At 50.6% G+C, this 12,663-nt stretch overlaps 1 protein-coding gene across 2 annotated transcripts in view; it reads right to left on the bottom strand.

Annotated features, from left to right (window-relative positions):
• Ptgs1 (prostaglandin-endoperoxide synthase 1) overlaps positions 1–5,027 on the bottom strand; it is a 23,840-nt gene extending 18,813 nt beyond the window's left edge. The window contains exons 1-2 of one of the 2 annotated variants that reach the window (XM_050126816.1): positions 4,997–5,027; positions 2,905–2,997 (exon numbers count right to left, since the gene is read on the bottom strand). In XM_050126816.1, the coding sequence (XP_049982773.1) occupies positions 2,905–2,997; positions 4,997–5,012 (109 nt within the window). In that variant the 5' untranslated portion in view covers positions 5,013–5,027. Of the gene's footprint in view, positions 1–2,904; positions 2,998–3,091; positions 3,181–4,996 lie in introns of those variants that run through there. The other variant, XM_050126817.1, reaches the window with a different exon arrangement.
• Positions 5,028–12,663: the final 7,636 nt, after the last annotated feature.

The raw sequence follows: 12,663 nt of genomic DNA, 5'->3' as shown, positions 1-12,663 counted from the left end.
TAACAGTCATAGTTGTCCTGGAACTCACTTTGTAGACCAGGCTGGCCTCGAACTCACAGAGATCAACCTGCATCTGCCTCCCGAGTACTGGTATTAAAGGCATGTGCCACCAACACCCAGCAAAATGTTGGTGACTTGTTTGTTTGTTTTTGGATTTTGTTGTTGCTGTTTGTTTTTTTAAATATTTATTTTATTTATCTATTATGTATACAATATTCTGTCTGTGTGTATGCCTGCAGGCCGGAAGAGGGCACCAGGCCTCTTTACAGATGGTTGTGAGCCACCATGTGGTTGCCAGGAATTGAACTCAGGACCTTTGGAAGAGCAGGCAATGCTCTTAACCACTGAGCCATCTCTCCAGACCCCTGTTGTTTGTTTTTTGAGACAGGGTTTCTCTGTAGGTTTGGAGCCTGTCCTAGAACTTGTTCTGTAGACCAAGCTGGCCTCGAACTCACAGAGATCCACCTGCATCTGCCTTCTGAGTTCTGGGATTAAAGGTGCGCGCCACCACCTCCCTAAAGCACACGTCTTTAATCCCAGCAATCAGGAGGCAGAAACAGGTGAATCTCTGTGAGTTTAAGGCCAGCCTGGTTTAGACAGTGAGTTCCAGGACAGCCAGGGCTGCATTAGACACACACACACACACACACCTGTACGCACACATACATGCACATGTTATGGAAGGAAGCATTTGAAGACTGTGGGTCCCCAGCACAGTCTTGAGCTCCAAACAGGGCACTACCTTTCCCCAATCCATGGCAGAGGCCTCCTTCCCACAAACTGTCTGTAGCCTTGCACTCCAAGCAGGTGCCCAAGCAATTTGAGCCTCTATTTACAGCAGACTTGGGATCAGGCAGGCACCCACCTGTCCTGTCCTATCCTTAACCCTTGCAGGGGTCTATGTCAGGCTTCTTGGTCTCCAGGCTCACCCCAGAATTGTTCCTTATTGTCACATCCCCAGGGACCTGTATTCACAAGCTCTCCTGTCCAACACCTGCCTGCCGTACCACTCCCTACTGCCTTCTGTCAGAAAGACCCTCACAGAACGCCAGCAGAAGCAGTCTCCCACCCCCACCACTTCCTTTCCTTCAAAGTCTCATTGAAATAAATGCCATCTCCTTCAGGAAACCCCCCTATTTTTCCCATGTGGACAGATCTTCCCTCCTTGATGTCCTTTGCTTCTCTCATCCTTAGCCATTGCCCTTGATCGCCTCCTTATGTAACAATCCCTTGGCATCTGTCTCCTCCATCAGACTGTGAGCTCCAGTGTGCCCTGCACACCTACAACACTTCACATCAGACTGTGAGCTCCAGTGTGCCCTGCACACCTACAACACTCCACATCAGACTGTGAGCTCCAGTGTGCCCTGCACACCTATATCTCCTCACATCAGACTGTGAGCTCCACTGGGCTCTGTGTCGTCAGGGTCACAGCCAAAGGCTGGCACAGAAGAAGCCCGTGGAATGCAAACATTCCACTATGAGCATACACAGAAGAGATGCTATGGCTCAGATCACGGCTCGGGTGCTCTGTGCAGTTCTGGTCACCAGGTCATGCCTGCTCTGTGGCCAAAGAGAGCCAAACCCAGGGATTGGATGTTGAGCACTGTGGATTTCCCGGCAGACCCTTGCCCTCCAAGCTAAACTCCAACCCCTCCTTCCCGGGCATGATAAGCAAGGAAGACAGGTGAGCCGGCACCAGGTACTCAAGGGCCCAGATGAGGTCAGATGAGAGCTGGACTCATCCTGACATTGATAGTTCAGGCCCAGGACCAGCATAGCCAGCTCACTGCGATCCCCAACAAGTCACCCCACTGCCTGGGCATCTCGGAGTTCTGTTCTATGAAGTAGGTCTAACACATCTGCCCTGCAGGCCTCTGTGAGCACCAAAGAAAAATCCACCAGAGTTGAACTCGGTAAGCTAGAGTGTGGGGTCAGAAACGTGCCCTCCCAAAACCCAGGCTTGTGGGGAGGTGGCTATCTCCGTCCTTGCTCAGGTTTCCCTAATTCTCCTCGCACAAACAAACCCTCTCCCCCAGGAAGCTTGCCCCACTCCCCATCCACTGAGATTCTGCTCTTCCCTCCTAGGAGCTCCAAGTCCCAGCCTCATCCAGCAGAAAGTCGGAACTCCCACTTCCTCCCTTCCCTGCATCCAAACTAAGACGAGAGAGAGGAAGAAAAAGTAGGAGGGGGGAGGGGAGAGGGGCTGAGGTGGAAGGGTGAATTTTTTTCTTTCCTGGAACCTGGTACTGGCCTGGAGGAGGAATCAAGGACAGAACTTCAGGGGACCTGACTTTTGGTCCCGTTCACGATCAAACTAGAAGGGTCTCCGGGTCATTGCGTGTTTTAGGAAGTTCTGGATTAGACTAGTTCTGAGTTCACACCTACTACTGAGCCTCGGTTTCCTCATCAGTGTGTGTCCACCTCTCTATTCCCAGGATGCTGGCGTCCCACCCCAGCCCCTCTCTCTACCAATGAGGGGAGGTTGAGCGTTAGAGGCTGAAAAATGGGAACTCATTGTCCAGTCTGCCTTTCCCTTGGCCCCTGCCGCTTCCTCCCCGAAAGAGCCCCCACAGGAAACTGCCTGCTTTTGTGGGAGAAGGGGTTTGGAGGCTGATTGGAAAGTCGGAGCCCAGAACAGGTGAAGTTAAAGAACCGTCCCTACTCCCCCTGCCGGCTCCGATCTCAGTTGGCTGGGCGCCAGAGAGACCCTAGGTAGGACCTGGCCTCCGCTACTCCCCTGGAGTTCTCCAGGGAGCCCCATCTCACAAACTCAACACCGCACTCCCAGCACCGCGAGCAGAAAGGGGAAGTGGGGCCTTCTGGAAGGGAGAAGAGAGAGATGGACCAAGTCAACAGCACAGGACTCGGGATCAACATGGGCATTGGAGAGGGGTTGCCTACCCGGTGAGAGCACGCCAGGATCTGCGAGGAGGACCAGGGGTGGCAGCAGCAGCAGGAGCAGCAACAGTGAAAACTGGAGCGAGAGACTCCTTCCTGCAGAGTAGACACAATTTGAGCCTGGCATTCAAGGCTCCGCCTGCAGGCCACCGGATTCCCGGGTGCGTGGGGGCACCGGAGTCGGACTCACGGCTCATGGCTCTGGGAGTTGATGGATGTTAAAGCGGACGGCTGGCTCTCGAGTGCAACTCCAGCACTGCCCCAGCACTGGCCGGTCCCCTCCCACCCATCCCCATGGCTCCACCCCCACTCCTCCCTCCAGTTGTCACCTCGATACCACCCGCCCGCTCGCTGACTTCTGCTCGGGCCTTGGCCAAGACAAAATTTTATTAATTACTGCGTAGTGACCCATAAGACTGTCACTCAAGATCCTTTAGGTGCACAACCTTTTGAAAGTGTTAGAAATGTTTCCTTTGGTATATAGGAAACTGAGAATCGCTGAGGACAGGCATTACAGAGGACAGGACAGGACTTAGGGACAGAACAAATGCTGGAAGAGGTGGATTTGAACCCCTTTGCAGATGACCAGGAGAAAGGAAGTAAGAAGCCCAGCACCCCCATCCCTGTCTGCACACAGGGTCCTGCACAGAGCCAGCAGGACCACCTCCCTCCCTGCCTGGATTCTGCCTGCCAGAGATGAAGGACTGTAGCTTAGATTCTGATTGCACAATCTGCCATCTGGGTCACCCTAGACGAGGTACACACTTATCCTTGCTGGTCTTCCGTGTACTTATCAGTGGGCATGTAAGACCACCCTAGACACTACACAGATCTCATATGCAGTGGTTGCTCTGTGGTCAGAAGACAAAACTCCAGGGCTGGCCGCTTGTCATCCCCCATCTGGGTGGCTGTCAGCCAGCCTTAGAGAATCTCAGCTTTTGACTCTTTCACAGCTGGAGAAACTGAGCTTAGGAGAAAGAGATATAGGAGCAAAGTCCCAGGTCCTATCATTTGTAAGCTCCTTCCTTCGGTTTTCCCAGCACACCTAGCTACCCTGTGCCCAGACCCAATGTGAAGGCTTGGTGGAAGGGCCCATGCAGCCTTGTGCTGACTGTCAGGCATCTCTGGGTACAGGGAAGGAACCACACCAGGTGGGAAAGGTGAGATCTGCCAGGATGCCCTTCCAAAGAACTGTTCCCATGCTCTACTGGGACAAAAGCCAACTGCTCTAGGGAGACAGAGCAAGCCAGGGCAGACCAGGGGAGGGACTGGAGCTCCAGGACACTGAGATGAGCTTCAGCCTTCTCTGCATCCCAGAGGCAGGGCCCCTGCTAACCACCCAGCAGGACAAGGAGCCCTGAGTCAAGTGAGTGTCAGCAAAAATAATGAGGTCTGGGAGGGAAGTTGAGGTTCCTTTGCCCAGAGGAAAGGGACCTTCTGGTGATCCAGAAATGAAAGAAGAGCTGGCATGAGCCTCAGTCCTCTACTCCCAGGCCCGCCCTCACCCTGGGCCTAGACCCAGGGAGTAACCACACCTGTAGCCCCGACCTCCATCTCCCTTAGTGAAGACAACAAACACTAACTAGCTCAACCTTGGTGTCAGAGGGAGGAGACTTAGCCTGGGAATCAGGAAATTAAGGTAAAGTCTCCCTTCTTTGCTCTGATCATTGAGGAGCCTCTAGGGCCTGCTTCGCATTTGAACACCAGGGTAATCAGACCAGGGGTTAATGAGGACGGGTCTCTCACCACTAGAGAGCAAATGAGCCCTTACTATAACCTTGCTCTATGACCAATCATGGAATTCAAAGGTGGATACAGCGAAGGAGACGCAATGGGAGTGTGGAATTGATGAAGGACGGATGCAGTGGAGAATCCAGAGGCCAAAAGACCAGCTGGGGTGCCAATCCAAGCCTCCAGGGATGGAGACAAGAGAATGGTGGTTGAAGTGCCAGTTCTCAGCAGTCGACACTGGAGTATGGGCTAGAGAGGTGGAGCTTTTTTAGATCCTGCCAGGGCTAACACTCAGGATGCGCAGTCAGCTGGAACAAGTAGAGCTTGAATTTGGTCCACTACAAAGGAAGTTGCAGGTATATACCCAGCTTGGGAGACATCCAGACTAGCCCTCATCCTTATTCTGCTAGAAGGATCACAGGTCAGGGCCGCCTTTCCTGGCCCTCTGCTCCAAAGCCAATGTCCTCGATGTGGACAGTGTGGAGGGTGGCTGATCCGTGGCATGGCTTTCATTCCCTCCTGGAGGACGCTCTTCCCTGCACTGTCCTCTCTCGCCCCTGAGCTGCCACTGTCTTGGTCACCGTGGCCTCCCTACACCCAATCACAAGGTGTGACTGGCTGAAAAATGGCACAAGAGGCTGGATACTTGGATTAGGAAAGGGTTGCTGACTGTGTGAATGTTCCAGAAAAAGGACGCAGAGGGGGCCTGGCAGTTAGGAGCACTGGTTCAGTTCCTAGTACCCACATGGTGGCTCACAACCATCTGTAACTCCAGTCCCAGGGAAGCTAACTCCCTCTTCTGTCCTCTGTAAACACCATAATTTAGACAACATAATTTAAAACAAAAAACATTTAAATAATTATATAGAAAAAAATCATGTGCCTGAGGAGGCCACAGTCATGTTTGCCAGTGTGCCCTCTGCTGGAGCAACTCCCAACAGTTGTTGCTACCTCAGTTCCCACTGAGCCTACCAGTTAACACCCCTGACAGTCCCACAGGTTCAGCTCCACCACGGGCCAGAGCTCTTCCAAGCCAAGGCAGCAAGAACCGCTTTCCTACCCAGTGACAAGACTTTGTCTCTCCGAGGGCCCCACCTCCTGCCCCACACCAGCTACACGCCCTCCTGTCTACCTAGGGCCCACATCTGAATGTCACTGGGGAGGTCTCACCCAGCTGGGTCCCACCCAGTGTTTGGAAATCCCAAGCTGACTCTCACCTGAATCATTCCTGAGCCCAGCCCCACCCCGCCCCACAGAAAGTTCTGTAGTCAGCTTCAGATCTCTTCAAATCTTGGTCCCAAACCCCAGTCTCCACTCTTACTACCTGAAGCCTTCAACTGACTTTTGTGGGCCTCAGTTTCCCCACCAGAAAACGGGTTTACTCATTCCATTTCTGCAACAACTGCTCTGAGGACAGCAAGAGCAGGTTCATGTGGGCATCCAGCCTTCAGGGACCTCAGCATTAGCTCTCCACTGCCCCTTCTTTTCTTCCCTACCTGAGCAGGGTTACCTCCATGCCCTGTACCTGCTCAGTGCCAGGTTTCCGTTAAGTATTGAAATAATGAAAATAACAATAATATTTTTATATATGTACTATGTATCTATAATCTATTTTTTAGATTACAGATTCCCAGTAGCCTTGTGAAGCCATTATTGTCATCTCCATTTACAGAGAAAGAAGGTTGAAGCTCAGGACTGTCATGGTTTGCTCAAGATTCACTAAGAGGAAGCAGAAACCCATTGGGGCAGTGGAAAATTGGGTGGGGGCACCAGTTAAATTACACAACCCAGTCTACCTGAGAAGCCAAGGACTGAAAGCCACAAAATCCACTTGTTTGTCTTTCTTGCTTAAATCTTTAAAAACAACCCTGAGAGGAAGGAGATGGTGCAAAAGGAGAAGCAGAGGCCCAAGGAGTCCCCTAGATCTTGCATGAGCTGAGGAGGGAGAGGGGGAACAACAGCCCATGCTGGAGCACTTTGTAAGCTGAGAGCTTGTCACTCACAGCATCCATGATGGGCTTTGCTTCTTCCTATAAGCAGGGAAACGAGCTGACCCGCTAGAAGCTGTACACTCTAGGTTCCGATCTGTCACTGTGGTCCTCGATCATGGGTAGCTCACGAGCACTGTAGAGGGAATGATGGACGGCATGTTCCAGCTTCCTGTGTCAGGATTACATTTAGTTGCATATGACAGAAAGCACCACACATGAAAGATTTCATCAAAAGAGAGGATGGGAGGGAGTTCTTTCTCAAATGGCAGGAAGTACTTAGGTGGAGATGCCAGTCATGAGGACGCATGTCATGAGGAGTGGGCTCTTCAGTCAGACCTTCTGATGGCTTTATCTGTGTGTCACCCCCCAGGCCCCTTGCTCCAAGTGTGGAAAGGCTGAGGAAAGAGCAGACAGCCCCACAGACACACATATACTGCTCTTCTGCCAGACTGTATACATGGCCTCCCTTAACTGCAAAGGAGCTTGGGGAATGGAGTTTTATAATAGGCAAACAAAGAGCAAGACGTGTGGAATGGAATGGCCAGGTACAGTGTCTGCCAAGAGCCAAAACTGCTTCCTGTGTGTGCTGTGACTTCTCAGGAGAATGAAGGCACAATTACATGCTGAAGTTCTGAGGTGAGCAACAGTTTCCATTCAAGGGAAGAAGTCCAGAAATAGCAAGACCACAGTGAGGCATAACCAAGGGTTCCCAGAGAAAATACAGTTTAGCTGCCTACAGGTATCAGAATTCAATCCCTCCTCTGTACCCCTCTGGCCTGTTCTAAAATGGGCCAATTGTTACGATTTTGCTGGCCTTCCCTGTCAGTACCCTGTCCCTTTAAGAGATGAGCTCTGCCCACTCCTGATCTTCCCCTTCCCACCAGGCAAGCTGACCTCTGCTCCCTTCCCTTTTCTTGCTCTCAGCCCTCTGTTCTTCTGAAGAGGCAGCTTTCTGTCTCTCTCCCCCACCCCTTTTTCTCTCTCATCTCCACCCCCATCTCTCTATTTTTCTTTCTCTCTTCCCCATACCCCCCACCTTCCCATACCCTCCCAACACCCACTAAATAAACTCTCCATCCTCAAGCTCTCTCTTCATGGCGTATTTGTCTGACCCTTACCCACGGGACCTGCCAGGGTCACTCACCGTAAATCTTTCATCAATCACATAAGAAACAGCTCTGCACCAATGCAAGGGCACCGCATCCTTGGCAAACAACACCAAGGCTTAGAGACTGAGAGCGCAAGAATTTATACTTCAAACAACTCCTCCATCCCCAGGCCAAAGCTGTAAGTCCACTCTCTAGAGCCTTGCAGATAGAAGCCGACTGCTGACCCACCCCAGACAGGGAACGTGTTCCTGCGTTAAAGCTTTGTTGATCGCTCAGTACCACTTTTCCATATACAGCCTGGAAATATTCTCACTTACGTCAGCTTCTCATTTGATCTGCGCAGCAAGCCTTCAAGTAGGGGTTTCACCTCTGAATAGGGAGCCCCTGAAGAAACCAGGTTCATTTCCAATGCAAGAGACAGACATCCAAGGTCACTTTGACAAAGAAGTTGAAAATCAGAGGACAGATATGGCTACATCCAAATTCCTATTCATTCCCTCTCCCTCCCAGGACTTGAGTACCTCCAGGTTCACACTGCCCCCTGGCCCATTCCTATTTGACAGGATAATGTCTTTCTCCTAACAGTCCCAAGAGAGGTTCCTGAGACTCTTGATTATTCTGCCTTAGCTCCAGTAACCAGTTTTGAACCAATTGCTATCACCAGGAAGACGGAATGTCCTGAGTATTCTGGCTGACCCGTCTTAGACTGTGCACCTACATGGCAGAACGGGAGCAAGATGCTTCCTCAAGAAACCTGGTGCAGCCAACAGATCTGCTGGGATGATGATGGCTTGAACGGTAAAGAACTAGTGTTGCAAGCAGGAAAAACTAGGTTCAGCTCTCCCGGGCCCACATAGAGCCTGATCCTGCAGCACCGCCTCTCATTCACACACTTGGCAGAGACAGGAGGATCCCTGGTGCTCAGAGCCAGCCAGACTAGCTTAATCTATGAGCTCCACACTCAGTGTGAGACTTACCTCAAAAAATAAGGTAGAATCAGGACAGCAGCAGTGCACACCTTTAATCCTAACTCGAGGGAGGCAGAGGTAGGTGGCTCTCTGTGAGTTCAAGACCAACCTGGTCTACAGTGAGAGTTCCAGGACAGCGAGGCCTACACAGAGAAACCCTGCCTCGAAAAACAAAACAAAACAAACAAACAAAAAACCAGAGCAAAACAAAATGGTAGAAAGCAATTGAGGATGAAAGCCAGCATCAAAGTCAGGCTTCACATCCATATACACACGGAGACATGCAAGCATCTACACACAATTGTGTGATTAAGTTAAATTAAAAGAGGAAGGAAGAGAGGCAGGTAGGAACAGCTGCAGACCCTCTCTCCCTCTAGGTAACAAGGAAGGCGCAGGAGTGCGCTGAGGCAAGGGGGCTTTGCCAGCAGCCCGAGAGCTGGAGGTGAAGGAAGGTTAACAGCCTTTGGCCTTGGGCCTGGATGGAGAGACAGGTGACATGGGGGGGGGGGACCAACTGCGACAGTATCCAGGGCCTTTTCTTCTCTGCCCTCAGGAGACAGGAAAGGGTTGGCCAGGCAAGCCGGGGCCAGGCTTTCTTCTACCTCCTGCTCTGGTTGGGGCAGGAAGGGATCTTTGCATCTGGAGAGTAGCCAAGGCCCACAGGACAACCAGACACTGTCCAGGGTTCCCTCGCTAGGCTTCTTAGTCTCAGTGATGAAAAATGGACTCAGAAGGAGGCTTGAGCTTTACTAGAGTGTAAGAGAGAAACAACAGGGCAGGTAAGCTGTAAATCTTGACAGCTGCCAGGGAGAAGGGAGGTGGAGGAGAGGGAGAGAGAGAGATCCCTTTAACAACAGACAGCCGCAAACAGCCTGGTGGCAAAGAGGAAGAGGGGTAGGCAGCTTCAGAGAGCCAATGAAAAAGGCCTGTGTCTGGAAAACACGGTAAGCTTTTGGCCAGTACCTAAGAACCAAGGGAAAGTTACCCACTGAGTTAGGGTGCAGATAGTGGGCAGGGCCACACAGGGCTCCAGACAGTGCCTGGTGAAAGCTAGGCCAGCAGCTGCCTCAAGGGAGGGGCTTCTGGGAAGAGAAAGTATATTAGCTCATTAAGATAATTAATTGTATCCTCTCCTTAGCACGTCTCCTCCCGATGACTCAGATTTCAACAGGTGGGACTTTTGGCCAAGTGATTGACAGTCCTAGCTGGTTAAAAGAAACAGATAATCCCATGGAATGTTTTGGGTCTCTTCCAAGGGCCAGAAGTAGAATTTAGATTTTATTTTGACCGGAGGAAGGAGGAAGTAGCTATGCCTTAATGGGCCTCAACAAAGCCAGGTACCTCTGCCTTTTCATACAGTAATTTAAATCCTGAGAAATTATAATGGGGCTATCACCAAGGAAACAGAGGTCCCTCCATCTGAACCAGTTAGGAAGCAGACCAGGGACCAAAATCCTCTATACTAGTAGCATTTCTTGCCTCAAAACCAGGACAGAATCAAAAACATTTCAGGCTTTAGCTGGGACGTAAGCCCCCTAAGTGCCTGTCCTGCTTAAACCTCCTATCTTCATCAACATGGTCTCTCTCCTAGTGTCTATTGCTGTTGTGATGAAGCACCAGGATGAAAGGAAGTTCACCAGGAACTCCTCAAACAGGGCAGGAACGTAGAGGCAGCAGCTGATGCAGAAGCCATGTACTGTTTACTGGCTTGCTCACCTGCTTTCTTATTGCATCAAGGACTACAGACCCACCACAGTGAGCTGGACCCTCCCCCATTAATCACTAAGAAAATGCTCTACAGGCTTACCTACAGCCTGATCCTATGGAGGCATTTTCTCAATTCAGGTTCCCACCACTCAGATGACTTCAGCTTGTGTCAAGTAGCTATAAAACTAGCCAGCACAGTCTCCAAGCATGTGTTTTAGAGGTGGGAGCTGAGCCTCACGGAGACAGTCACTTTGCAAGTAACACAGTCATAAAATGGTAAGTCTGGGGCTCAACCCAAGTTTGGGACGACTCCCGGGCTTGCACACCCTCTTGAGTAGTTTATTCACCAGTGTTACTGACATTTTGTGAGGGACTGGCCTGCACAGGGCAGGAAGCTAACAGTGAACTAATAGTAATCTCAGTGTGACAATAGTCCAGATTCAATGTAGGGCCCAGCCATGACAAGCTCAATAGAGGCCTGAGTCTCTGTAGTTTACTCTGGTTCCAAGAAAGACCACAAACTGAGACCACCCAGGCACCACCAGTAACAGACCACCCCAAGAAAATGCCTAATGTTCCAACCATTGTAGAAAGGACCACCTGCCAGCACACACACATTGCTTTGCACCAAGATGCCCCTAAACAAATGTCAGCCAATCAGGAGTCCTGAACCTTAGAAATCCCTCACCCCAACCTCTGCTATTATAAAAACCCCACCCCAGCTGAGCAGGGGTCTCTCCAATAGTGCCAATACATTGGACAGAGGGAGAGTCAGAGTTCAAACTTAAATAAGAATAAAGGCTCTTTGCTTTTACATACAGGACTTGGTCTCCTAGTTGGTTTTTGTGGGACTCCGTGATCTGGGCATAACACTCACACCCTGAAGACACAACTTCTTCTCCTCTCCTACCCCCCTGTGCAAGTCTGGTTCCTTTCCATGGGTCCTGCCACACATGTGTTAAATCGATGAATGAACTACTCTGGGGCAATGTACACAGATACAAACCCCGGCAGGACCATTCACTAGCGGGAAGTCATTGAGAAAGTTACTTGGCCTCTCTGGGCCTTGGTTTTTACATCCGTAAGATGCATCCTCACAGGGCCATTATGATGTTTGAGTTTTTATGAAACACTCAGGATGCTGCCTAGAGCCTAATAAGCACTACATCAGTATTTGTTAAGTTAGCAGGAGTGTGTGTGTGTGTGTGTGTGTGTGTGTGTGTGTGTGTGTGTCTGTGTGTCTGTGTGTGTGTGCAGGGGTGAGTCACTGAGGTACTGGAAAAGGAAGCACAGCCAACCAGTCAAAACCACAGGACCACAAGAAAGAACTAGGTGGTAAATGAACATTGAACACTAGTCAACCCTATGCCCACACACTCATTCTGAGAAAGAGACTGTAATGCCTGTGGTTAGGGACAGTTCGCTAGTCAAGCAAGGGGCTGGAGATTGAAACACAAGAGATGTGGGTCATCCATGAAGGGAGAATGCTGAATGCCATTTATTCAGTCTTAGAGAAAACCTTATACACCTAGCTGCTGCACAATGGAAATCCCTCCAGGCAGGTGAGAAATTACCAGGCTCAAGAAGGAGTAAACCATGGCCCTATAGCTAACCACCAGGGGGGCAGAGAGAGCCCAGGAACAAACAGGATGTTTGTCAGAAACTTCAAGCTATCCTCAATATGAGCCCCGGGTTAGATCTGTGGGCCCTACCGGTCCCCCTTTTTTATAAATTACATGACTAGGGCTGTCTTGGGTGGCATTGGACGTCAGGCAATACCCTTTACCGGTCATGGGAAAGCGTCCAGGTCCAAACACATTTCCTGTCTCAGGTTGGGGCAGCCCCCCAAAGACCTTTCCTGCATTGGCTCACTAGTCACCCTTCACCATGTTCAGTCAGATTTGCACTGAAGGATCCTCAGGGGCAATAGACTAAGAGGACTTGCTGAGTGGTGACATTGACCTGAGCTTCCTCTGGCTCTGGCACCATGAAAACATGAAGATGATGCTTCAGCACATATAAGCACTCCTAAGGAGGCTGTGCCTGCCCAATCCTTAATGGGTTTGCCCGCAAATTGGAGCCCTTTAAGTACGGTCTCAGCGCTGGTGGGAGGAACCCTGGTATTGTTAACTAGAATAATCTCATGAATCAATTTGTAAATTGTGCACTCCAGGGTCCGTGAATAGCAGCATTAAACATTTCACTGTATCTGTTAAGTTGTAACCGTAGCAGTGGTCTTGAACCAAAACCAACTGC

Source organism: Alexandromys fortis, unplaced genomic scaffold (assembly GCF_014885135.2).
Source record: "Alexandromys fortis isolate MF-2015 unplaced genomic scaffold, M_Fortis_MF-2015_v1.1 scaffold_268, whole genome shotgun sequence".
NCBI classification, from domain to species: domain Eukaryota; kingdom Metazoa; phylum Chordata; class Mammalia; order Rodentia; family Cricetidae; genus Alexandromys; species Alexandromys fortis.
This window is presented reverse-complemented; position numbering and strand designations above follow the sequence as displayed.